This window comes from Meles meles, chromosome 16 (assembly GCF_922984935.1).
Source record: "Meles meles chromosome 16, mMelMel3.1 paternal haplotype, whole genome shotgun sequence".
NCBI classification, from domain to species: Eukaryota; Metazoa; Chordata; class Mammalia; order Carnivora; family Mustelidae; genus Meles; species Meles meles.
Window position 1 is genome coordinate 78,447,547 of NC_060081.1, and position 25,480 is coordinate 78,473,026.

At 44.9% G+C, this 25,480-nt stretch overlaps 1 protein-coding gene across 1 annotated transcript in view; it reads left to right on the forward strand.

Moving 5' to 3' along the window:
- The window catches only part of VAPB (VAMP associated protein B and C), a 50,976-nt gene that overhangs the window by 16,633 nt on the left and 8,863 nt on the right, over positions 1 to 25,480 (forward strand). Inside the window, exons 2-3 of the mRNA XM_045980291.1 lie at positions 9,626 to 9,778; positions 24,582 to 24,685. Of these exons, the coding sequence (XP_045836247.1) occupies positions 9,626 to 9,778; positions 24,582 to 24,685 (257 nt within the window). The remainder of the gene's footprint in view (positions 1 to 9,625; positions 9,779 to 24,581; positions 24,686 to 25,480) is intronic.

Genomic DNA, 25,480 nt, shown 5'->3' on the forward strand with positions numbered 1-25,480 from the left:
TTGGTTTTTATAAATTACACAAGAATGGCTGTTGATGTAGCTGTATTGGTTTTAACAACTCCACAATTCAGGATTCCAGTATTTTAATATACATACAGGGCATTCTGGTTAAGAAAATGACCTCAGACATTGCCTGGGTGACATCAACTACAGGTAGCTTTCTTGTATGGGAAAACACTTAAGTGCAGAAAAATACAGATAATACAATAAATACCCAAATACAGAATAACTAAATGTTAATAATTTTTTCAAAATGTTAATAATTTGTTAAACTTGTTTTAAATCTTTCTTTAATAAGTACATTTCACTGAGAATGTGAAGGCATGTCTGCCCATTTACCCTCCTCTCTTTTCTTCACTCCCCAGAGGGTTCAGTGTGAACTGCTTCCACTGTTGTCAGACCTCGAGCACTGTTATAGCCTGCATGTCCTGTAACATGCGTTTGAGACCCATCTCCTGTAGAAATAAAGGTCTGGCTAATTCTTTTCAGTTGGATAGTATTCCTTCATAAGAATACGGCATATTTGTTATTAACAATAATTTCTTTGTATAGTCCGAATAATAAGTGCTTATCTGTTAACATAAGCTACAAAGAGCTTTCAGTTCTAAGCACTTCCTTGTTTCCAGCTGTGTCTTTTTCGGGTAGCTTTCCTGAGTTTGACCTTAGGCCGTGCACAGTCCTGCTGTCTATTGAATTCTCACAGTACAGTAGAGTGCTTTGTGGTCTAGCTTTCCCACCCATGGAGTTGGTGGCTGACTGACTTTTATTTCTTTCTGCTCCAAAGGAGCTAGAAGACTCAAGAGTTGAATAAACAGCCTGAAAGCTTGGTAGAGTCTGTGTCGGTCGCGCTGGCTTCTTGTGCGCCTTTTGGGATCACCAGTGAGTATTCCTGGTGTTGATTTCTCCTGCTCCAGTAATGGGTATGACGTGTCTGTCTCCTGTGGGTATTTTATTTACTTTATTAATTTAGAGATTATTTTATTAATCGAGAGCACTTTGCATTCTAAGATTTCTTCAGGAACAGGATGTGTCTACGTAGGGTTCTTTATGTGTGGTTATTTCAAAATAGAGGTACGCAGTTAGGCTTTTTGTTGAAATATTGGAATCCAATGTCTGCCATTAAAAACACATTGGTTGCAAAGGTTTATTTTTGTTTCTAAAGCATTGATTTAATGTGTGAGCTAACAATTCAATCAAGAAAATAGATTTAAAAAAAAACACAACAACCTCTCCCAGTGTCCTTTCTCTTGTATTCATAGTTATTTAAGAGCTCACCCTCTTTGACTGTCTGTTACTGTGATATGTTTTTTTCATTTTTTGGGGGGGGGTGACTTCAAACAAAATTATCATAGAATAGTAATGATGAAAGTAGTATTGACTCAAGTGAACGTTTTTAATACCTTCAACCTGTATATGAACAGCATGAATTTATCATGACTTCAGATCCCAGTAATGGCGTAAGCATCTGTTTACAGGAAATGTGCCAGAATCAGAGTTGAGTTGCCTCTAAGGTAGTCTGGCGTTCATGGGCGCTGTACACACTTACTGAGCCCCTTTACTGCTTAGGGTTGAGTGGTGTGGACTCAGGGCCTCCAGTGATGAACAGGACAGGCACAGCTTCCTCTCACATGCAGGTTTACTCTAGGGGGGCAGCAGGAGAGGAACCTACGAGGTGTCAGGTGACAGAAGTCCTGTGCTGAAGGTGGAAAGGGTGATAGTGCTGGGGAGCGGGGCGGCCGCAGTCTCGGGCCTCTGTTCTCCTGGAGCCCTGGTTGTGCATACAGGGGAGGCATGCATGGAGAGTAAAACCGTTGCTTGAAATAGCTAGCACCATGGTGTGGCCATTCATTCATTCATTCATTCGGGAAAGTCACTGAGTATTTTGCTTTGTGTCTGGAAGTATTCTAGATGCTGCTGATTAGTAGTGAACAAGAGGGACAGAAATGTCTCTGTTTTCGTGGAGTTTCAGTTTTGGAAGAGGAACACTTACATAAACAAGGAAAAAAATGTGAGGATTGGTGCATTGCAGATGGTTGGGCAAGCAGGAGGCAGTAGGATTCTGTAATGGAAATAGACGGCCAGAGGGTACATTTCAAGGATAGCTGTAAGATAGCCAACAGACTTGACTTCATGGTGTCCGTTTCTCTCCTTTCCTGTATACTTTTCCCACGCACAGAGCCTGTTGTATTGACACCTCAAGCATGATTTTATTGTCTTAACAAAATCCATCATTAGTCCTAAGGTGCTAGAGACAGATTATTACTTTCCCAGAAGGTAATCTTTTCAGAATTGAAGTGAAATATAGTAAGTTATTTTTTGGAAGTGTTGAAGAAAGGAGAGATGCCGTGCCTAAATTGTGTTTGCAGAAATATGAAGGAATGCAGCTCTTTTTATGCAGAGGGAGAAAAGCTGTTGTGGAGCTAATAACTTGAAGTTTATATCTGCAAAGCTGAGACGTGATAGATTATGTATCAATTTGGTATATAAGTTATTTGGTAACACATATAGTTTGAGTTTCAGAGTATTGTAGCTATGGGAAGAACATATTACAAACGAAGGATGTGTATTTCTAACACCAGAATTTCATGAACTCCAGATAAAGGGAAAAAAGCAATTTCTTTGCAAAGCAAAGCATCTTTTTCATGTATATGTATGTGTGTGTGTGTATATATATATATATTATGTTTACACATATAAAATACATAAATATTTCAGAATTAATGTTTAGTATCAGAAATGTTGGGAGTGCTACCAGAACTTATTAATACAAAGTCCAAATACTTTTTTCTCCTCTTTTTGGGGGAAAAAAAAAAAAAGGCTCTGTCTTTTAAAGCAGTTTCAAGTTCACAGCAAAATTAAGCAGAAGGTACAGATCCCACATACCTAGCCTCCACAGGTGCCCTGCCTTCCCTACGGTCAGCATTCAGCAGCAGAGAGGCGCATCTGTTGAAACTGACAAACCTGGGTAAATAACATCATTATCTCCCGAAGTCCATAGTCTGCCCTAGGTCCAGTCTTGGTGTTGTATGTCCTATGGGTTTTGACAAATAGATACAGTGATGTGTGTCTGCCATTGTAGTATCCTACGGAATAGTTTCATTGGCCACACAGTCTCCCCGTACTCCACCCATTCAGTCCTTTTTCTCCTCTCGAGTCTGGGCAACCACTGGTCTTTTTCAGTTTCCATAGTTTTGCCTATTCTGGAATATTATATAATTGAAATCATACAGGATGTAGCCTTTTCAGATTGGCTTCTTTCACTTAGTAATATGCATTTAAGATTCCTCCATATCTGAATTATGGTATGATAGATCATTTTAGCACAGACTAATATCCCATTGTTTAGATGGACAGATTTATCCATTCACTTACTGAAGGACATCTTCGTTTCTTCCAAGTTTGACAAGTATGAATAAAGCTGCTGTGAACACTGATGTGCAGGCTTTTGTGTGCACATGAGTTTTTGACTCGTTTTAGTGAATACCAGGCATTCAATTGCTGGATTGTATGGCAGGGGTATGTGTAGTTTTTTTTTTTTTTTTTTTAAGAAACAGACAGACTGTTCCAAAGTGGCTGTGCCATTTTGTATTCCCACCAGGAAGGAATGAGAACTCCTGCTGCCCCACACCCTGGCCAGTGTTTAAGGATGTCAGTGCTGTAGATTTTGGCCCTCTTGGTGTGTGTTGGTATCTCACTGTTTCATTATTCCTTTAATTTGCAGTTTCCTAATGACATATGTTGAACATCTTTTCATTTGTATTTTTTTCCCGTTTATCTTATTTTCCATCTGTATTTGGTGAGGTATCTATTCAGACCTTCTGCCGGCTTTTCGTGGTGGTCATTTTCTTACCGAGTTTTAAGAGTTCTCTGCATATTTGGATCACAGTCCTTTATCAGACACACCTTCTGCAAGTATTTCCTCCCAGTCTGTGGCCTGCTTGTCTGCTCATTCTCTTGACAGTGCCCATTGCAGTCTACGGCCATACCACCCTGAACGCGCCCGATCTCGTCTGATCTCGGAAGCTAAGCAGGGTCGGGCCTGGTTAGTACTTGGATGGGAGACAGTGCCCATTGCAAAGCAGATGTTCATTTTAATGAAGTCCAGCTTGGGGTGACCGCTTGCATGGGTGGTACCTTTGGTGTCGTCTCTGAAAAGTCACCACCAAACCCAAGGCCATCTAGCTTTCTTCCATGTTATCTTCTGGGAGTCTTACAGTTTCTTGTTTTGTGTGGGTGTATGTGTGTTTATATTCATTCTAGTTAAATTGAATTGCTGAGTAAAAATGAAATGATGTATTTACCCCGTAAAAACTTCTGTCCTGCTTTCTGCGATGAGGTGATAAAATGTGCTTGAGGCCACACAGATGAGGAAGGCTAAGATGGGATTTTGAGCTCACTTGGTGGTTTTCCCTCTTACCTTGTACAGTCACTGGGCCCTGAGCTCTTAACTTTCTCTTTTGTAAAAATGGTATTTGCATTTCCTGAAAGGAAGACTGTTGGTCTTTTTCTCTCTGGGTCTCTGAATGACCTAATGAGCGATTACAGAAAGGAGGTACAATACTTGCACTGTGCATAGATTGGTAAAATGCTTAAAGATTTAATGGAATACTTTTTTCTACAAAGCGCTCTTGTGTTTCCTGCCTGATAAGTTTATCCAGCCATTTTTTGATGACATTTACAGTACTTGGAACCTGACCTCTTACCGTTGAGAAGTTTGTTGGATTGTGACCTTCTTTCCTTGGCCTTTAAACCAGCACTTTGTAATTCCAAGGCTCCATGTTTGTAAAACTGAACAATTAACTGTTCCTCCTTTCACCTTTAGAGCAATGGATACTTCTGCTGGCCTTGTAATCTCTGTATTCTTTGCTTTCTAAGACAGGTGAGTTCCAGATCTTACTATCTGAAAATACACACTTCAGAATGACAGTAAGTCACGCCGTGGTGGAAAAAATAGTTTATACTGTGCTTAGCTTTATCTAAATTCCATTTAGAGCATGTCAGGGAGACCATACCCAAGTTAGTCATCGCTATTTGTGAGCAGCTACAAACTCAAGATTTTCACAGATGAGTATGCATAGTATAGGGCATAAAGAATATTACTCAAATTGTTAAGGCAAAAAATTAAAATGTTAAGGACTATTCCCAATTTCTCCCAAGTTCATATTGCTTCATTTTTTGGGCCTTCATTTCACAGTTGAGATCCTTAGTTCCTGGTTTTGTAAAAAAATTATCTGAAATAAGGACCAGAAAATTGGAAAGAAAAATGATTAAAAGTATGTGCTGTGGTTCTAGAGGTTCCAAATCATTTTTTCATTTCTTGGAGGGGAAATGTATAACTTTTGAAGGAGATTTCATTTATAAAATGGACTCTGTACTTCATAAGCAATGTTTAAATTCATTGGTGATAAATATGCATGTTAGTATAGTAAAATACCATTTTTTACATAATGCTTTAATGGAAATGGCAGTTTTATGAAATGAAAGTGACTAGTAAAAATCTGAATGATGCTCATAAGCTCTTACATCATTTTTATTGAGGTTTTTGTATATTCTAATTCATTAATACAGGGGAAAAGGAGATCACTAACATGGTTTATTTCCTATAATTACTCAAATCGAATGTAATTTATTTTCAATAAAATTCTTAGAGTACATTGCCCAGGGTGGGGAGAAGAGGGCTGGCCTGTTTTTACAAAATGTCTAGATTTTTACTCATGAGATTTTGCTGTTTTAACATTGTAGTTCACTTGCATGTGTTTTCAGTATAGTTCCCTGTAGATTTTTACAAGTAAAACTCTGTGTAAGTGCAAGAAATCCCAAACACTTAAAGGCCCAGGATTGAGTGTCGAGGGAGAAATCTGGGTTATTTATTTATCCTGCTTATTACTACAAATATTCTTTGTCTTTTAATAATTTAGACTACTTTTTTGTGATTCAAAATATCAAACATTATTCAAATTACTGTGTAATAAGTTACTGGGGGCGATTTCCAAAATCCACTTAGTATTTGGAGTTAAATTTGGCTTATTTTTGTGGAATACCTAGAAGAACAGGTCAATGTAAGGGGTAAACAAACACCTAATTTTGGTGTGCCCGCACCCCCAACTTCTTGAGGTAGAGCAAGGAGGAAGAGACACTACAAACTGAGTTGGAAACAAATAAATATTTTTAATTTCATCACAGTGAAATCTTGCCAACAACCCTATTTTCTGCTCAGTATACTTCAGACCACCTTAGGAAAATCTGTATTTTTTTTGGATGTGGTTGTGGGCTTTTAGGAATTCTTGACATTCCGATCTGAAGATGCTTCCATGTTCTTGAGACCAAATTTTGTTGAAACTAATAACTTTAAGTTTATATCTGGAAAACGTTAAGGCCTGATAGTTTTATAAATCTCCATCAAATGGGAAGTCCCTGCTCTCCCAGGCCCCGCCCCCAGGCTCTATATTTGAAAGCCCACCCCCTTCTCAGGTGTCTCTGTGTGTAAACACAGGGTTTGTCTGTTTTCTTCTCTTTTGTCCCAGCATTGTAGAGTTATTTGAGCTGGAGTTGTGTGAAGGTGGAGTTCTTGTGATTGGTAGTTGTTCTGTAAAGGCCAGGGAATGTGTACATGTGTGGTGTGTGTGCCTTTGTGCATGCGTGTGTGTGTGTGTGGGTGTGTGTGTTTGCTGTGTTTGACCCCAGAAAACCAGAGTTGTGTTTAGCCATTCTTTTTTCCTTTTACCACTGCTGAAGTGATCTCCACTCTTCAGCAAGCGAAGAGTCTTATGGGGGGGGGTCAGACTGTGCTTTGTGGAGAATGAGAAGGGTAGAGTCACAGGGAGCCGCTGCCTCCGTAATCCCCCAAACACCATTTTAGCACCAAGGATACTGTTTCTCCCTTGATGCCAAAAACTTGATGCAAGGATGGAGCGTTGTCAGCATGTGGCTCGTCCTCGTCTTAGCTGGGACTCTTCTTAGGCCGCAGAGTACCTGCCCTCTGCGGCAAGCTTTTGGTTCTCAGTAAGGAGACGACTCCGAGCGTAGTGAGGGTCGCTTGTGGTGGGCGTCAGCAGGTGAGATGCACTGTCCAAGATGCGTTTACCCATATCTGGCTACAACCGCACCTACAAAATGCCTGATCCCAGAGGGCCAGAGGCAGGACTTATTAGAAAGATAACCAAATGGAAACACTGTGTTTAGGCATGTCATTCTTGAAGGTGCCATTGCCTGTGGAATGACAAGAAATTCTAGTGTAAGTAACTTCATACAATAGCTGACTCCATGGTACCGTTGATTGTGCTATAATGCAACAACATATGCTTTCCTAAAAGTCACCAGGCCACATAAAATAGCGTGATAAACACGGCAGGGCTTGCAAGAGGGAGGTGAACTTATAAGTGCACAACATTCATAAACTTTGTTCATAAACTTTGTTGGTCATCTGCACACACAGACAGGAACCTAATCGTGGTTTTACACACGTTAAATGGGTGCGAAACACAGTGTTGTATTTCAGTAAACATGGCACTTCACCGTGAAGAAGACGTGAAGTTTGCCTGTGGCCGTGTAGTTCGTGGGTCACTGTCCAGTGGGGGACGGAGGCAGGTGGCGACGCTGGGTGAGGGGGGGTGTGGCTGCCAACCCATAGGGATGCTGAGGTAGCTGATGGGGTTGAGGTGTGTGTAGAGGGTGTAGTTTGCCTAATTTTTAGGCAGCTGCATGCACTTTTCTGTGTTCACCTAGCATTTCTTGCGGATGAAATCATGCATAAGCAAATGTGAAATTTGTTTTATGCTCAGATCGTCCCCCTAATATGCACATCAGTCACATTGGAACAAATTTCACGAATTCAGACTCAGCTCTGTAGTTTATTTGATTTTGGAACTGAGTCCCTTTCCCTTTCTTCCTTTCCATCATTATTGATTTCTTAATTTATATTTAAGTTAAGCCCATATCAGATTGATTTTTTATACTCTGAGCACTTCTGAAGGTGAGAAAGTAGCATGAGATTTTAATTTTGCTAGTGCTTATCCACCAGGTAGTGTCCTCCCTGTCTGTCTGTCGTCTGTCATCTATCTAGATACACACATTGAGACCTTTACTAGACATTTACGCCAGGCACCGTGCCTGGAGAGACAATGTATTCTGTATTCTGGAGATACAAAAACTGGTAAGGTATCATCTTTATCTTAAGAAGCTTAGAGTCTCGTTGAAAAACTTTAAAAGCGCTGATTTGAATGTCTTTGTTGGGTTTCCTTAGGGAAGGGATGAGCCAACATTATGTATTTCTTGGTTTGGGAACGTAGCAGCACAGACCTTCCCTCCCCGTTACCTATTTCTTTGTAAATGTAGAGATAGTAGTAAAGAGCTTCCGTGGAGGAAACAGAGATACCACTGATTTACAGGGTGAAAAGATGTCAATTTGAAAAGAGGTTGAAAAGGACCTAGGAGGGCTTATAGTCAACCCTCCCACTGACTCCTTAATAAACCTAGTGGTCAGGTATCCGCAGTAGAGTGCTAAGTGGAAAGAAAGCAGGTTTCAGAGTATCTGAATAATATGATCCCATTTGTTGTCTCCCTCCCCGTGTGTGTGTGTGTGTGTGTGTGTGTGCGCGCGCGCGCGCGTGCTGTTTGTATAAGCACAGATGATGTGAGAACATCTCCCTTGTTAGACCTCAGGGGACAAGGGAAAGCTTATTAACTTCCTCTTTATACATCTCTTATTGTTTGGCTTGTTTTAAGAAGCGTGTTTTACTTTTTTAATTAAAAAATCTAATAAAGTAGAAAATGAATAAATAATAATAATAAAAAAATAACCTCAGGGCACTGAGCTTTGTTTCAGTCTTTCCAGTCGCCTGTGTTGTTATAAAACCGAATGTGACGTGTCAGGTGTGGGCTGCCTAGCAGGACTCTGAACTTGCTCGAGTTAACGCCACGGCAGTAATACCATATTGTGTGTTTGTGGGGGGTGGGGGGGCCTGTGTTTATAGACCATTAACACCTCAGAGTCTTTATTACATCTGCTACTCTTGGCACACTCTGCCCTTGATAATTGTGGGACCTAGGTTTACTCCTTCAGATTCTCCCTGGTAGAGTTCATCTTATTGTGGAAATCAGTATTTAATGTCGGCTAAGAACTGGTCTTCGATTCAGGCTCCCTGGTTCAGATCCTAACTACCCACCACTAATGAGGATGAGTACTTAGACAAGAAACACATATTCCTGAGGCTCTGTTTTCTTTTATTTTTTCTTTCTTTCTTCTTCTTCTTTTTTTTGGGGGGGGACAACAAAGCAAAGTTTATTGAGCGATACTTTAAAGCTCCCAGAGAGGGAGGGGACTTGAAAGGGTTGCCCAAGCCTCCATTTTCTTATTGGTAAAATGATAATAACCATGAAGTTGTGAGGTTGCAGGAAAGACTGGGCGTTAGAGCGCTGACCTAGCTTGCCTGGCGCTGTGGTGAGAGCGCGGTGAACTTCGATGCTGCTGTTAGTGCGTTCACGTCAGTGCCTTTCTCCCGGCCGGGGTAGGGAGCAACCTCCCCCTAACCACATACCGTAGCCCTCTCCACCCCAGAACGTAGATCAGTCAGTCTCCTAAACTTTCCTCACAAGGTGTCCAGTCAGTCTCGGTCTCATTCCACAGGTCCCTTCACCGATGTCGTCACCACCAACCTAAAGCTCGGCAACCCAACAGACCGGAACGTGTGTTTTAAAGTGAAGACCACAGCGCCGCGTAGGTACTGCGTGAGGCCCAACAGTGGGATCATCGATGCGGGGGCCTCGATTAATGTATCTGGTAAGTCCTGGAGCGGGCGGCCAATGAGGGGGCTAAAAAGTCCCCCTAAAGCCAATAAGATTCCTGAAAATTTGCATTTGGTATAACAGCATAAGAGAGTAGACGTCTCCCTCGTCCCTCTACCCTCTGATTGGAAAGCTTAGTGGGGCCCACTCCTCTGTCGGTGTTCCATAATTAATGCCTCTTTGGTTTAAAGCCTACAGCCTCCTGTGCCCTGATAGTTACAGCAAAAGTCAAGTGGTGACTTCAGACGTGGCTTCAGAGTGAGTTTGGTTTTCACTCCCTTGAAATTAAATCTGCCCTTTGGCAATGAATAAGAAAGGGCTAAACAAACTCAATTTTACTTTGTGGGAGAACGCTAAATGGAGTTATTTTCTTATTTAAGCTAAATGGCTTCTGACATTAGGCTCCTGTCATTCCCAGTGATTGGTAACTGCACTTTACTGCTGAGGAAAAGCTCGGGGAGGTGAGGACTGAGGAGACTGGAAGACACCCAAGGGTGAAAGTCCTGTGCGTGTCTGATGGGCTCTTTCCCTTTCTGTCTGAGAATGCGCATATTTTCTAGAGTCCAGCTTTTGAAAAGATGCTGGTAAAGTGCCCAGATTGAGAATTGGATTTTAGAATTAAGGAGATGTGAGTGATGGGTTTGAGTTTAAATGTTTTTTTAGAAATGGAATAAACTCTCAGCTCATTAGAACTTCTGGATCCAAGATGCCTTTTGTATTTGTGGAGGAGCTGTGGGGGAGTGTGTGTTTATCCTGTAAAAATCAGGAGACTGTGTGTCACAGAGGGTTCTGCATCATTAGAAGCTACTACTCATTGAGATGGGTACCTGACTGGCTTTTTCCATGACAGATTTTGATTGTGATGCATTTGGCTATTCATTTGACACGTAAGAGAAAATGATTCACCTCTTTGGAAGAATATAAGGTGTTTCATTATCTGATCATTTCTGCAAACTCTTACTCCCCACATCCATTGGTTTCTCTCATTATGGTGCTCCCACACCAGCTATCCCCCTGTGTGCTTCTCTCGGAGGCTGTGAGAGCTGATCCGGACTCTTGAATTGGGTTGTTATTCAGGAAGTCAGGAGGATGAGAGCCAGATTCCATCTAGGATGTCCTTTATGCTGGACCAGCACACGCATTATCTCCTGTAGTTTTTGTCGTTTGGCCTGTGAGGATGCATCGTTACCTGCCCCGCACTAAGGAGGAGACCGGTGGCTGTAGGCTTAGGGAGCCAGCAAGTGACACCGCCTGGATGGGGATCGCTGGGTCTGGCTCCAAAGACCGGGCTAAAGTCAGTGCGCTGGTCAGGGAACCAGTGCGCTGGTTTCTGTACCCCTTGGATCCATATAGTTTCCATTTTTCTATTGTAATCGAGGGCACCTGAAATCTTTATTCCGTTCTTCTACTGACTTTGGTTTTCCTCTTGATTTCTTTGCCCATATCAGATTTAAGCAAGGTTGTCAGTAGATGAGAATTACCAATTTTCATGGTAAATAAGAGGGCAGCAACATCATTTCTGAATGAAATGGCCTCACCCGGCAGTTGTGCAGTGTAGGTATACTTTCCAGTATGAAATATAAATGTGTGTGTCTCTTAGAAAGATTCCTCCCTCCCCCCATCATAGGAATGTTTTTTAAGATTTTATTTATTCATTTCTTTGAGAGAGAGAGAGAGAGAGAGAGAGAATCTGAAGTAGACTCCGTGCTGAGCATGGAGCCTGATGTGGGGCTCGATCTCATGACTCCGAGATCATGACGTGAGCTGAAACCAAGACTCACACGCTTCGCTGACAGAGCTACCCAAGTGCCCCTATTTCAATTTCTTTTGATTAAAAAAAATTTTTTTGGAATTTTTTTGAGGTAATGACCCTGGGCATTTGGCTTGATTTATAATTCCCAACCGAAGGAAGATGAGGATTGTGCGGCTGCGGCGCTTCTTCTGCAGATACGAACGGGGCACAGATGGGCGTCGCCGTCTGCAGTCCACGGGCGACTAGTGGCAGAGCTCATGCTTGAAGCTGGTGCCGCTCCCGCCTCCGTGGTTCTTTGCCGATGCGAAGCTGCCCCACCGGTGTTGAGGGTGGCCCCGCTTACAGATGAACGTAAAATACAAAGGAGCGTGCTTCTCAAAATGTTATGTACGTGGGGGAAAGTAATTGGATAATAGAATGCCCGTGTGTCTACAGGCCTTGCCGCTACGTGTTCGCACGCGAGACAGTGCTCCCTTGTTTCTGTTTGGCGTGTGCTTACCTCACTGCATGAGGTGCACCAGGTGCATTTCTGGGACGGCACCTCTTTGCCACGCATTTTTGTAGTTTTCTGGGCAGAGGGACCATTGTGTCATTGATTAGACATTCACATCTTGAGGTGGAAAGTGCTGGGTTTTTCAGGGTCCTCTTCAAATGCAGCGGTATGATGACATCTTGGTGAGTACGTGGAGTTTCTAGGTTCCTTTGGGAGAGAAGCCTCAGGGAGGCTTAGGACATGAAAGACACCAGCAGACGGGCTGTGCCGATTGTCCAAAGGTCAGGTGTGTACATGGCCACGTTTGGTGGCACCCACTCTCCTCAGAGATCACTAGATGCCAGGTCTGGGAGCCTGAACGGGAAGCTTAGTTGTGCTGTTTAACCTGCTGAGTGATCTTTGGCCAATCCATTAATGTCTCTTGGTTCTAGTTTTCTCATCTGTCAAATGGAAGGAGTGGTATCTGCCTCACGGAGTACTTTCCAGTGCCGTGTTAACCGAACGCATGGCATAGGATGGGATTGTGGTATTTTCCCACTAGCTTTGACAAAAACTGGCTAGTTTTTGTTGAATGTGGATTGTACAGATTTGAATTGCCTTTTTAGAAATAAATTAATTCCATACATACTATTAATTGACTTTTTCTAATTTTAAGAAGAAATATGTATCTTTTTCTTTCTAGGACATGCATTTCTTTTCTAGAGAAAAGCCACTAGTGATTTTCAAATGTAATGTACAAGAAGGTGGCCATCAGATCAACTTAAAATACTACCAGCAGTGCCCTGTCTGCCACACAGAATGGTACGGCATACTCGCAAAGGACATGCCTAGTACATTATTTCTCTCCCATTTCTGAAAACCCTTGGGATGTGCTAGCTATTAGGGAAGGTTATAAATCATCCTTTGAGAGAGGGGGGCAGGGAGGGAAGGAAAGAGAAGGAGGAGGAGGAGATCCTCCCACATAGCTGGCCAAGGGGACTGAGGTTTTGAAGGCACACAGATCAGGGTTGTGCCGGTGGGGGCTCAGGAGGCTTTGTAGCTGTCAGATACCTTTCTGACACACCCTGCGAGACTCCTCTTAGCTTTCAAGGGGGCTTACGTTGTGCGTCAGAAGTCCAGACACTGGCCTGTCGTGTTATTTTCTCCAGAAGGTGGCAAATTACTTATTGAGTTCTTAAAAAATAACAGCTCTGTTTTAAAAACTTAGGTGGTAAAGCAATGGTTGGAAACAGGCATAACCTAAACTTTTTGTGTCTGTAGGTGAAAATGTGTGGATTTTCCAAAGGGATGGTTTTGGGTCCAGTCACCTGGGTCTAGGATGGGAGTCCTTTTCTTTGTCCTTTATGTAGGTGCTCATCTCATCTCGTCTCCTCTCATTCTTTGAGTAGCTCTCTCTGTGGTCTGTACCTATTGGATGAGTCATTGTAGTAGGTGAGGGGGTGCAGAGTGCTTTTTCTTTGCATTAATTGGCCCAGAATGCCATGGTTTTGGCCTTTGCTCCTTGATACGCACCATCTGCTAGAGATGGTTTTGAATTATTCAAATCTGGACCTCAGCAAAATAGCTACACTTAAATGGAGATTGGAGAAGAGGAGATTGGATTTTTCCCCTCTGAGATTTTAAATGCAAGGAAAATAGAACTTTTTGAATTAATGAATTGTTTGAAGCAGTGGGCGGGGGGGCTCCCCATTTGTTCTACCTTTACAAAATTAAATCTATTTTCTGAACTGTTTGGTGGGAAAATATTTTTAAGGTAGATAATTTCTGAAAATGTCTTTGTGGTAAGCTGTTAGTGGTTGTAGGTGTTTTTTTGTTTTTTTAATACTGCAGTTTAATAATGAGGGAGTTTTCCATTAATATTCCAAACCATGTTTGCCAGCGGATATAGCAGGTGAAGTGGTAAAATTATGGGCCCATCAAAAATACTTATGCTTCCTGTAATATGATATTAAGTTTAATATTTTTATAACCTTCACTGAATTCTAATTTCACTAAAGTAGAAGCATGCTTCCATTTGCAGTTCAATTATGCACATTGGTTGCTTTTGTACCAGGCAAATTAGAAATGCAAAATATCTGTGTGGGGGGGCATTGGAAAGAGTCATTAAAGATACCAATATTTAGGTACAGATACACTTTACTAAGTGAACCCTGGGAATTGAAAATGGATGAAAGACAAACAAACACAAATCTGCTAGTGTCTGAAACAGTATTTTAAATTAAAATTCAGAGAATTAAGGAGCAGTGTTCACTTCTGACGCACAACCGTTTCCAGCACTCCTTTCAATCACATGTTAAAGCATAAAGTTCTTCCAGTAAAATCCTGAGGACAGAGAATGCATATCAGCAGCTCTTCTTGGATGGAAACGTTGGTCAATTAATGTAATTGGGTAGTATTGCAATTGATAATTAATCCTTTTAAGATTTTGCTGACTCAGTTTAATGGAGCCGCTCGCCTGCCCTGGATCAGTCAACCTTGGGCTGAGCTTTTAGGTGATTGGCAGCAGCGTGTCAGTGCACTGCCCGTAAAGAAAGAAGCCCAGCGCTCTCCTGTCAAGTGCTCACAGCCGGAGCTCAGTGTGGGGGTTTGGGCATTTTAACAGCAACATTCTTCTTTGTTTGAGCATTTGCTTTGGAAGTCTCTGATAAGGGAAACCTTTTTATAAATGGTTTTCATGAACAAGTTTCGTCTTCTCAGATAAGAACAACTTACATGCATACTTAAAAGACGTCTTTAGTCTTTATTACCACATAGATGAAAATTTCTGTTTTTTTACAAAAGGAAATTAATTAAAATTCAGGCTAACTATGCTTTTTGAAGATTTTTTTTTTAAGTTTACTGTGATATTCAAGTTTCTTACGACTCCCGTATTTCACTTTTTAGGAGTATGACATGATTTATTTATTCTTTACATCTATCTATCTTTCTTTCTTTCTTTTAAAGATTTTATTTATTTGGGGCACCGAGGTGGCTCAGTTGGTAGTTGGTTAAGTGGCTGCCTTCTGCTCAGGCCAGGATCCCAGGGTCCTGGGATAGAGCCCCAAGTCCAAGTCCGGCTTCCTGCTCAGTGGGGAATCAGCTTCTCACTCTCAGTAAATAAGAGAGCAGAAGCATGGGGAGCAGTAGAGGGAGAGGGAGAAGCAGACTCTCCCACTGAGCAGGAAGCCCTTCCTGGGGCTCGAGTCCTGGGATTGTGACTTAACCAACTAAGCCACCAGGCACCCCTATTCTTTATATTTTCAAAGATCATGATCAAGAGGACTTATCAGGTACACTGAACATCTCACTTAGTGAATGGTAACTTCAGCTTTCTGCAGAAATTAAGCTCAAGTTTGGAGCAGCCAAGAGTTATGTTCTTTTCTCCATTATAGCTTCTTGCATATTTATTTATATTGTTTGAGAGAGGGAGAGAGAGAGAAGACACAGAGGGAGAGGGAGAGAGAGAAGCAGACTCCCAGCTGAGCAGAGAACCTGACGTGGAGCTCTGTCCCAGGACCCTGAGATAATGACCTGAGCTATAGGCAGAGACTTAACTAACCGAGCCACCCAGGTGCCCCAGTTTCTCGCAGTTTTAAACACTTGAGCTCCTCATCTTGACTCTCTTGTTTACTCTTGCTTTATTTTTTAAATTCTTAAAAATTTTCTTAAAGAGTTTATTTTTGAGAAAGAGCACATGAGCACACTTGGGGAAGGGGCAGAAGGAGAAGCGGGCTCCCCGCTGAGTAGGGAGCCCAGTGTGGGACTCGATCCCAGGATCCACGGATCGTGACCTGAGCCAAAGGCAGATACTTAACTGTCTGAACCACCCAGGGGCCCTATTTTTTTTTTTAAGATTTTATTTTTTTTTTAGTAATCTTTACACCCAATATGGGCCTTGAACTTAACTCTGAGATCAGGAGTCACGTGTTCCCCCGACTGAGAGTCAACCAGGCACCCCTTCTCTTTCTTTAGCCTCACTCTTAGCCTTGTCCTGGTGTTCTGCCCATCACAGGTCAGGATAAAGTGAAAGGGCTTTGGGAGATATAGCCGCAGTGAGGGACTGGACAGAACATCACGAAGGGCGAGTAGGGAGAATGTTCCGAAGTATCGGAGGGACCTGGAATTACGTAAGCCTCGGGCAGCCTGTTCTCGGTATTCCGGTTCGTCGGTCCCAAGAGCCATGGCTTGTAGGTCTTTCTAAGAGAATGTGATGTGTGTCCGTAATCCCAAGAGTTCATCAGAAAAAGGCTATATTGTGTTCCATTATAAAGTATTACAGGAAACAGGAAAGTTAAACAGGAACGGTAAAGAGATGTATGTTTTCAATACATTTATAAAAAGAGCGAGTGAGGCGCCTTCTTTGGTCAGTGCTGCGCGTCTGGCGCGTCTCGTCCTCCAGCGACACCGAGGTGCGTTTGCGCTGGTCTCTGCGCGAGGAGGTCAGCTGGACGAGGAGGAGTTCGCCATCTAAAATGGGCTGTACTGAATTGGAAAATCCTGTAGAGAACACAGAGATATAATTCAGTGTTAACTTACTTATAAGTAGATACAGTCATTTGCCTGCTAGACTCGTAGTTTCATCCGTAGGCATCTGTAGGCAGAGTCCCAGGAAGCGGTTGTATTTGCAGCATTTTGAGAATCCTAAAAGAAGTCCCGAGTTTACTCATGATGAGGGTACACAGCCCACAGTGCTGAGCTGCTTTGCTTTCAGCTAGAATTATTTCACCTCCAGTAACGTTGGTCTTTTAAGCTGATCAAGTTCTGGCTTGTTTCTGGTCACCTTAAAAAACTAGAGCGGGAACTACATTACTCTGCCGTGAATGCAGTTTCGTAGAGAATAGCCTGTTGGTTATTACATATGGAGATTATAAGGAGGGGACAGTTGTGATGGGAAGATTGGAAACCACTGTCTGAACCTACGGGCAGGAGAGAGTGGCTCCGGGAGGCAGGACAGAAGGGAAGCCAGATGGTTGAGGGTAAATGAAGGCCTCCTGTCTTTGTGCTGCCCCGAGGAGTTTTTTAGAGGGAGCGTGCTTCAAGAGTTCTTTGATTGTTGGGAGGAAGAAGGAACCCATCTGCCAAGCAGCTAAAAACTAGGACCCAGAATGTGAGCTATCCAAACATGTTGGCCCTGATCTCAGTCAGGTCGGGTAGAAGGCAGCCGTGCGGAAAGGAGCTTTAGGCCTCTCAGCGTCCGCAGCGTCCGCTAGCAGAGTAAGGTCCCCGAAGAAGAGCGAGGGTGTGAGGCAGCATTCCGGTGGGCCGCGGTGTTCGGTGCTCTGTTGAGTGTGCCTTCTCCGGGAGTGGTCCCTGGGCTGGCAGCGTCAGTATTGTGCTGGGGATACGTGTTCTCAGCGCCCCCCACCCCCACATCTGTTGGAATCAGAAACTCTGGGGGTGGGATCCCAGCACCTGTGTTTTCACAAGGCCTCCAGGTGATTCTGATGCGGGCCGAACTTTGAGACGCCCCTCATTGCCACGTCGGATTAGCGGGTGAAGTTCTGAAAGGTTGGTGTATTGAGACGTGAGTAGGGCAGGAAGACCGGGAGAGATGTGCCAACATCAGGGCCAACATGATCAGAAGAGACTTGGGTGATACCGGGGCACCCTGGGAGTGGGGGTGTGGCCAACGTGTGTACCTGTTCTGGGGCCATACCAGGAAAGCCGAGGAGACTGGGAAGAGTTGAACTGGTCATCCTTTACTTGGGAAATAGGATTTTTGTTTTTGAGGGGGCTTTCGGGCAGGAATGTGGTGACGGTGAGTAGGGTGTGCAGGGGAGAGTAGACTGACAGGGTCTGTACTGGAGCCGTTCAGGGGGATCTGATGGGAGAGTCAGCGGGAGGAAGGAGGAAGAGCTCCTAGTTGGAGAAATCGAGGTGTCAGTGGGGGCCTGAGCTGTGATTGCGGCCCTGGAAAACGAGGAGAGGGACATCCTGAAGGTAAGATTCTGAGACGAAAACAAATACTAAAGCGCGCGCCACGCTCCTTGTTAGACCTGCACTCCTCTGCTCCGCTCACACCGCTGCACGCCAAAGGGAGGGGGCCTGCCTGGCTTCTCCTGGGGAGCCGCTGTGCTGCGCTGACTGAGGTCATCCTCTCTCTGAGGGGGGCTGTTTAGGAACATATATTCTGCATTTCCTCTCTTTTGAAGGAAGTCTGATCTTATTGACCCACCGTTTTATTACCCCCCAAAGACCTTTCCTAACAGGACCCCACTTTTGCAGTCCGACACGGCAGACACTGACTCACGAGGCATTGACGCTGGTGAATGGCGAGCGGTCTCCTGGTAACCGGCTTCTTTTTAATGTAGTATCAGCAGATATGTTTTAAAAGTAGGATAGATGGTTTGTTTAAGAGGGTTTTATCATCAGTGTCTCTGATATTCAAGTGAAATAAATTAAGTTAATGGGAAGCTCTTTTATAGCCTGTCACGGAAAAAAGTACATAATTTCTGTCACAATTTGCATGTGTGGCGCTGCAAGAACAAACGATGAACAACATTTTTTCTGTCATGTTCTCGTAAAGTTCTAGCCAGTCGGGTATAGCAGATTGAACTGGACGTGCGAGGATAGTAGCTAAGAAACACAAACTTTTCGACCTCAGTTGGGGGCAGAGGAGGATGTGGATACTGAGGCACAGCGAGGGTTTATGAAGGCTCTCGGGGTCTGGGTGGCCACTTGACATCCTCACTCTTGCTTGCCGATGGGGAGCCCCCAAGGAGGGGAGAGCCGATGGGTGGCGAACACCTTCTTTTCCACTTGCTGCTGCAGGTGCGGGGAGAGTGGCCGCAGTGGGGGAAGGGCCGAGGCCACCCCAGACCCTGAGGGAGCTTCCTGGAGGTTCACCAGCAGGCCACGATTGTCACTCCGTTTCACGGGTTCAGCTCGCCAGCCTCATGCTTGTTCATGTTTCACAAGACCCTGCCTCTGGCTGTGTCCAGCGTTCTTGTAAGGTGGTCTGATTGCTGCCAGTACCCACTGCTTTGTGTTTCCGCATTCTTGTCGGACTCACAGGTCCACGTGTAAGTGATAAACTCGGAGCTGTCCTTCCAGATCTACGGCGTGGCAGCATGGTAGGTCGGCTGCTCTCTTAGGCCTGCGGTTGTGCGGATGACACCTGCGACATTCAGCGGCGCCTGTGGATCTCCGCACCCATCTGCAGAGGTGGAGAAGGCTGCTGCCAGGTGGTTGGTTCAGGGAGCACAGGGAACCCTAGACCCCTTCCTGTAGCAGATACGCGTGCGTGCCTGCGTGTGTGCTTTTCTTTTTTTTTAAGATTTTATTTATTTGACAGAGAGAGAGAGATCACAAGCAGGCAGAGAGGCAGGCAGAGAGAGAGGAGGAAGCAGGCTCCCCGCTGAGCAGAGAGCCCGATGTGGGGCTCGATCCCAGGACGCTGGGATCATGACCTGAGCCGGAGGCAGAGGCTTAACCCACTCAGCCACCCAGGCGTCCCTGCGTGTGTGCTTTTGTCTCTCCCCGAGGCCTGGGTGCATGCCATCCATGCAGACTCAGGGCTTGGTTTGTATGAAGTTGCTTTCTCTTTTATTTATTTATTTAACTATTCGTTTAAAGATTTTGTTTTTAAGTAATCTCTATTACCTATGCTCTATTACTATGCCCAGTTGCTTTCTCTTTTAAACTGTGCTTTCTCCCAAGAGACACTACACAAAGCCGATGCCTTAACTTGAATTATTTAACCAGGTTATTTTCCTCTTGGAGGGGCATGTGAGGCAACTTGTTTAGAATAACAGGGCTCAGGCTTTTGGTCTCAAGATCAAAAGCTTTATACTTTATACTCGAAATTGTAGACCCAAGGAGCCTTTTCATTTGGGGGTTATAGCAATATTTATCATGTTGTAAGTTAAACTGGGAAATTTAAAGAGTATTAGTTCACTTAATAAGTCAATTACATGCTAACAGTGACATTTTTAATGAAAAATAACTTCAAAAATTCAGTGAGAAGACTGGCATTATTTGACATGTTTTGCAAATCTCTTTTATCGTCTGGCTTAGAAGATAGGTTGGATTCTCGTGTTCTGCTTTTACTTTTATTCGGTCTGTTACAGGGTGTTATTTGGATGAATGTATGTGAAGGGAAAGCATTTTTGCCTCACACATGTAGCTGGGAAAGGGGAGCGTTTTCAGTAGCCTTTTCAGATAATTGTGGACATCATACTTTGATAACACACCAAAACTTGACAAGTGGCACTTTTCTTAAAGTTTGGTACAATGCGGAATCTCGAAACCACGGTGGTGAACAGTGTGAACTTTGTTTCACTAAAATGCACTGGGCTCCCTTGCACTCTAAGTGGGTTTTGTGATACTGTACGTTAGCGGAGTTACGTAGATCTGCCAAATGTTGACACATTTCATGACACAGTATCCAAAACATCACTGATCTCAGCGGAAGAGTCTGCAAATATTTGGGGAACTGAGCTCTTGATGTCCGATAGATGTTTTTCAAGGGTCTCCTTTTGGTAGAAAGCTTGGATTTTATCACTGGCAACAGCTGCTCTAAGTTGTTTCCCTTGAAATACAAGCACGGTTCATTCCTTTTTGAGCAGATACCTGCCATCTGCCCAGCTCGGCATAACCATTGTTTCTCTGCCCATTGTTCTTTCTAGCACCTGGTGTGCCAGGAGAAGCCTTCTAGTTCGGTTCACAGTCTAACCGTGGGGGAGCCGCCTTGCCCAGACAGCGGAGCGCTTCCCGTGCGCCTGCGTGTCCTCGTACAGAGTGATAAGATGTGTTGTCAAGGGTTGAAGTTTGGCAGAATCAGTCCTTTTTGTTGCTTCCTCCAGGATATTAAAAGTGCAGATGGTCTCCTAAAAACAGCTGCAAGTATGTGGCGATGCCTGATGCGGAGACCCTGCCTCGCCCGTGCTGAGGCACAGAGTTTCACTTTGGCTCTGCACGGGCCATCACCACAGAGCTCGGCACCGGCAGAGGGACGCAGTGTCTTGGTGTTCTCATGTCCACGCTGTTGACTTTATGGATCACTTCATAGGGGAACCCTTGGGGTCTGCGGGTAGTGCTTTGAGAACCTGGGTGTGGAAGCTGACTCGAAGCAAAGCCAGTGTGGAGCTCTATAGCTCTGTCTTCTCCTGTCGGCCGTGGGCTCCGAGTGAGACTGGGCTGCTTTGGTGGATTGTTGTGAGGACTGGACGGGAGGTGCAGTGAAAGCGCGCCTTCTCTGGTGCTCGTACGGAGTCGGCACTGGTGAGGTCCTGTTCCTTTCCTTCCTGGGGCGCTGTGCGGGTACAGCGGATTGGGAGACCCGGGTGGGGTGGAGAGGTGGGAAGGGTCAGTTTTGCCTTAGTGCATGCCTGGTAGCCACAGGAAGGTCTCTTGGCTCTTTTTTCTCACGTGCACTGCAGGGAAATTTGCAGGGGGAGCAGCAGATCTTTCTGAGGCTGTTTGCGGGTGGAGGGGACTTTGGTTCTCTGGACCTGTCGGTTGTCTGTGTGTGTGTCCCAATGTGGTTTGAGTTACAGAGCCCACTCTGAAGATGAGCAACGACTTCTGATTACTGTCCTCTCCTGTGCACTAGGTGCTCTTTACAGATAACTCTGCTTCAGCCTAAGAGCTCTCCATGGTGGCAGACCCTAGGGGCCCTTTCACGGCTGGAAAAATAAACTCAAGGATGGGGCGGTTGCGTTCCTAGAGCTTGTGCGCTTCTGGGGGTCTGAGTGTCGTCTAAGGCAGAGTTCTCTTTTTTCCTGTACTAAATAAATACCAGGGCAGGATTTTATCACAGCCAAGTGAAATCTGAAATTCTCAAAACCGAATTCACATTAATTTTTTAAAAACTAACATTAATCCAGGATGGCTCAGTTGGTTGGGGACTGCCTTCGGCTCAGGTCTGATCCTGGGGTCCTGGGATTGGGCCCTGTGTCTGTCTCCCTGCTTGGTGGGAGTCTGCTTCTCCTTCTTACTCCCCTCCCTGTTGCCCACTCATGCTTGCTCTCTCACTCTCTCAAATAAGTAAAATTTTTTAAAAAAGGAACATTAATCAGACAGTAGTTTGAACACCGTGACCCAACTTCAAAAAAGGTTGTCAGTCCCTGTCCAAGAAAGATCACAGTACATGTGAAGGCATTGGCCCTCTAGTTTATCAGGTGTGTTTTCCCTGTTGCATTATTCTTGGAGGTGGACAAAGCGCGAAGGCAGTTTAGCTTCCAGAAGAAAAGTCTGTGGGGCTGACCTGCCCGTCCGCTCATTTGTTCCCAGGGTTTAAGTGTGCAGCCCACGTGTGTAACAGTGCCCCGGGTCCATCCACAGGAGAGCTCTTGCTAGCTTGGTGGTGCCAGAAAGGGCAATAGTTGTGTTCCAGGTCCAAAGCTGCCAGCAAGAACTGCTTTTTTGGGAGGGAACCGTGCCTCTGTACCTGCAAGAGTGAAATTCCGGGTGGAGTGATCTTGGGTTTCAAATGACCTTTTGGTCTCTCTTCTAATGGTTTCACTTTGGATTTGGGGTACTCAGAATATCTCTGCTGCTATCTAGACTTGATGTCTTGTGTGTATAAGCCCTGAGTTTTTTCTTTTAAAGATTTATTTATTTTAGAGAGAGCTCACGCCTGGTGGGAGGAGGGACAGAGGGAGGGAGAAGCCAACTTCGCTGTGAGTGTGGAGCCTGGCGCAGGGCTCGATCTGATGACCCTGAGATCATGATCTGAGCTGAATCAGGAGTTGGATGCACAACTGACTGACCTACCCGGGTGCCCCATATAAAGCCCGCATTTAAGAAAGGTTGTAGATTTACTGATTTTTGTCCTGAAGGACTCTCCCAATAGTGTACCCTGTAGCTGAGAGCACATCAGACGGGTGGTGTGGGTGGCAAAACTGCCCGGGTGACTGCGTTACCGAAACACCAAAATCCGGCGTGGTGTGGGATTGCGGTAGACTTTTCTCTGTCCCCGAGGTCGAGGGGACAGTCGCATTTCTGTGCCATGTCATGTTTACTTTTTTCTTTTTTAAAGATTGTATTTACTTATATGACAGAGATCACAAGTAGGCAGAGAGGCAGGCAGAGAGAGAGGAGGAAACAGGCTCCCCACTGAGCAGAGAATCCGATGTGGGGCTCGATCCCAGGATCCTGGGATCACGACCTGAGCCGAAGGCAGAGGCTTTAACCCACGGAGCCACCCAGGCACCCTGTCATGTTTACTTTTATGAGATGTGATGGGGAATGTGAATTTACAGAATGTGCCTCTGTCTCCTGTTGGAGTGACCAGTGTGTGGCGGAAGGGTGCTGGGCTGCCCTTGGCTCTTTCTTGAAGTTTTGCTGCTTGAGCAAGTCACGTCACTTCGTTTAGCCTCAGGTTCTTTGTTTGTGAACTGGCGTTCAGGACGAACTGAGGCTTAGGACACGTGCCCTTTTTCTCCCACAGCAGGTAGTTGATGGTGAAGCTTTAGGGGAAGCCGTGAGATGGGGCTCAGAGGCCAGAGAACCCTGGTTGGGTGCCCTGCACGAAAGGTGCTGGAGAAGGACAGCACTACTAGGACTGGTGGAGCACAGGGCAGTCCCTCACGGCGGCCACCCGCAGCTGAGCATCCCCCCCTCCGTGGTGTGACCTGGGGCCGCTTAGTTAACCGTCCCGTGCTCCGGTTGGCTCGCCTGAAAACAAACAGGCATTAAAGCACCTCCCCAGCAGTACCCCCCTGTTCAGGTTTAGATGTGGTCCTCATAGACCCGCCGTCCGTAGCCAGGTTTCTGGTTCACGGGGGATGCTGAATCCGTGTTAGCGCTTTTCATGGTCGGGGCCAGAGGAGGCTTTTCCTGTGTGAGGAAAAGGTGTGTGTCAGGGAGCTTCACCAGATGTGTGGTTTAGCCTGCGCCGTGCGGCAGATCGCGTGTCTTAAAGCAGCCGCCATTTGACGGGGTGGTGGTTTGGAGGAAGCCGGTGGGCGCGGGGAGGAGGCGTCTCAGTGCAGTGGGCGAGACTTGTCCGTGGGAGCCTTTCCGCGCCTTTCCTCTGGGTTCTCGGGGAGGAAGGGTGGGGTGTACGCCGGTGGTGTTTTTCCTGTGCTGTGAGTGTGCTGGTTGTGAAAATTTCCCAACATCGCATGGGCAAAGTGGTATTTGAAGCAGTACTTGAGTACTTTGATGTGGGAAATGGACAAAGAAAACTGAATGATACCGTCACATGTCTTGGATTATTCTAGTTCACTTCCGAAGAGATCATTTCGCTCTGTTGTCTTGAGCAAAAAGGCATGTGATGTTTACACCTGGTTTACCTGGTCTGTAGGGCCTGTAGCCGACCTCTGTGTCAGGCGGGCGGTCGTGAAAGACCCAGGGGCTAGGAGTCAGAAGACCTGAATTCTAAACCCAAGTCCCGGCTCTGCCACTACCTGACTTTTGGCACGTCCCCCGACTCCCCAGGATCTCGGGTTTGAGACCTGAAAAGCGGAGAAGATGCCGGGCACCTTGCCCTGCTCGCCTCACCTAGGTCGTTGGAAGGCTCAGATGAGAATCCTGGTGAACTGCTGTGCAACCGAGATACAAGTTTTAACATAAATGGCTGCTGGTAACCAAGCTCTGACCCACCTAATGAAATATTTTCTTTCTCAGTGATGTTACAGCCTTTCGATTATGACCCCAATGAGAAAAGTAAACACAAGTTTATGGTTCAGTCTATGTTTGCTCCGACTGACACTTCTGATATGGAAGCAGTAGTAAGTACTGAATGCTTCTTACTTTTTTTCAGTAATTAAAATGATTAGGTACAGAATTTTGGGTGCATGCATTTCAAGATGTGTCAGAATTGTTTTAAAAGGGGATGGTGTTTTCAAGGAGGTTTGTACTTTGACGACCTTTATGGTTTCTCTCAAACTTTGATTCTAACATTATACGTAACTTTCCAGAACACTACTCTTTTCTGACGTTTCCCTCTCGGTTTGCTTCAGCTCCTGCTTGTTCTGATGGGTTGTGTCTTGAATAGTGTGAGGATTCCTTCCTTTCCTTTATACCCCCCCTTCCATCTCCCATAGAAAGGGATGTTTCTTAGTCTAGGGAATGTCTTTTACCATGTCTCCCTGCACCCGCCTGCATCCCTAAGGGCCCAGAGGGATGTGAAGGAGCGGGGTGCTCAGACGTCCTTCAGCGCTCGAGCGTTTGCTTTTCACTTGGTTCTGGTAAGCATGATTTTTCCCCTCCCTAGTTTCCCTTTTTTCCCGCCCCCCCCCCCTTGCTTTAATACATGTTTAACTCTGTCTCTAATTTTGGTAAAAATAAGGTAACTTTGTTTTTCTAAAATAAATGATATCATATTATTGTTTTTTCTGAGAAAAGATTATAATGAAAATTCTCCTTAAAGTGAGTTTTTCTTTTTTTTAACGTTTGAATAAATCAGCTGGCATTCTGGTGTCTGCGGGAATCACAGTGTACAGATAATCCTTACCGTGCACAGTCGCAGCTAGGACAGAGTGGCCAGTCCTCAAGCTTACAGATGGGAGAAAGAAGGCGGGGCC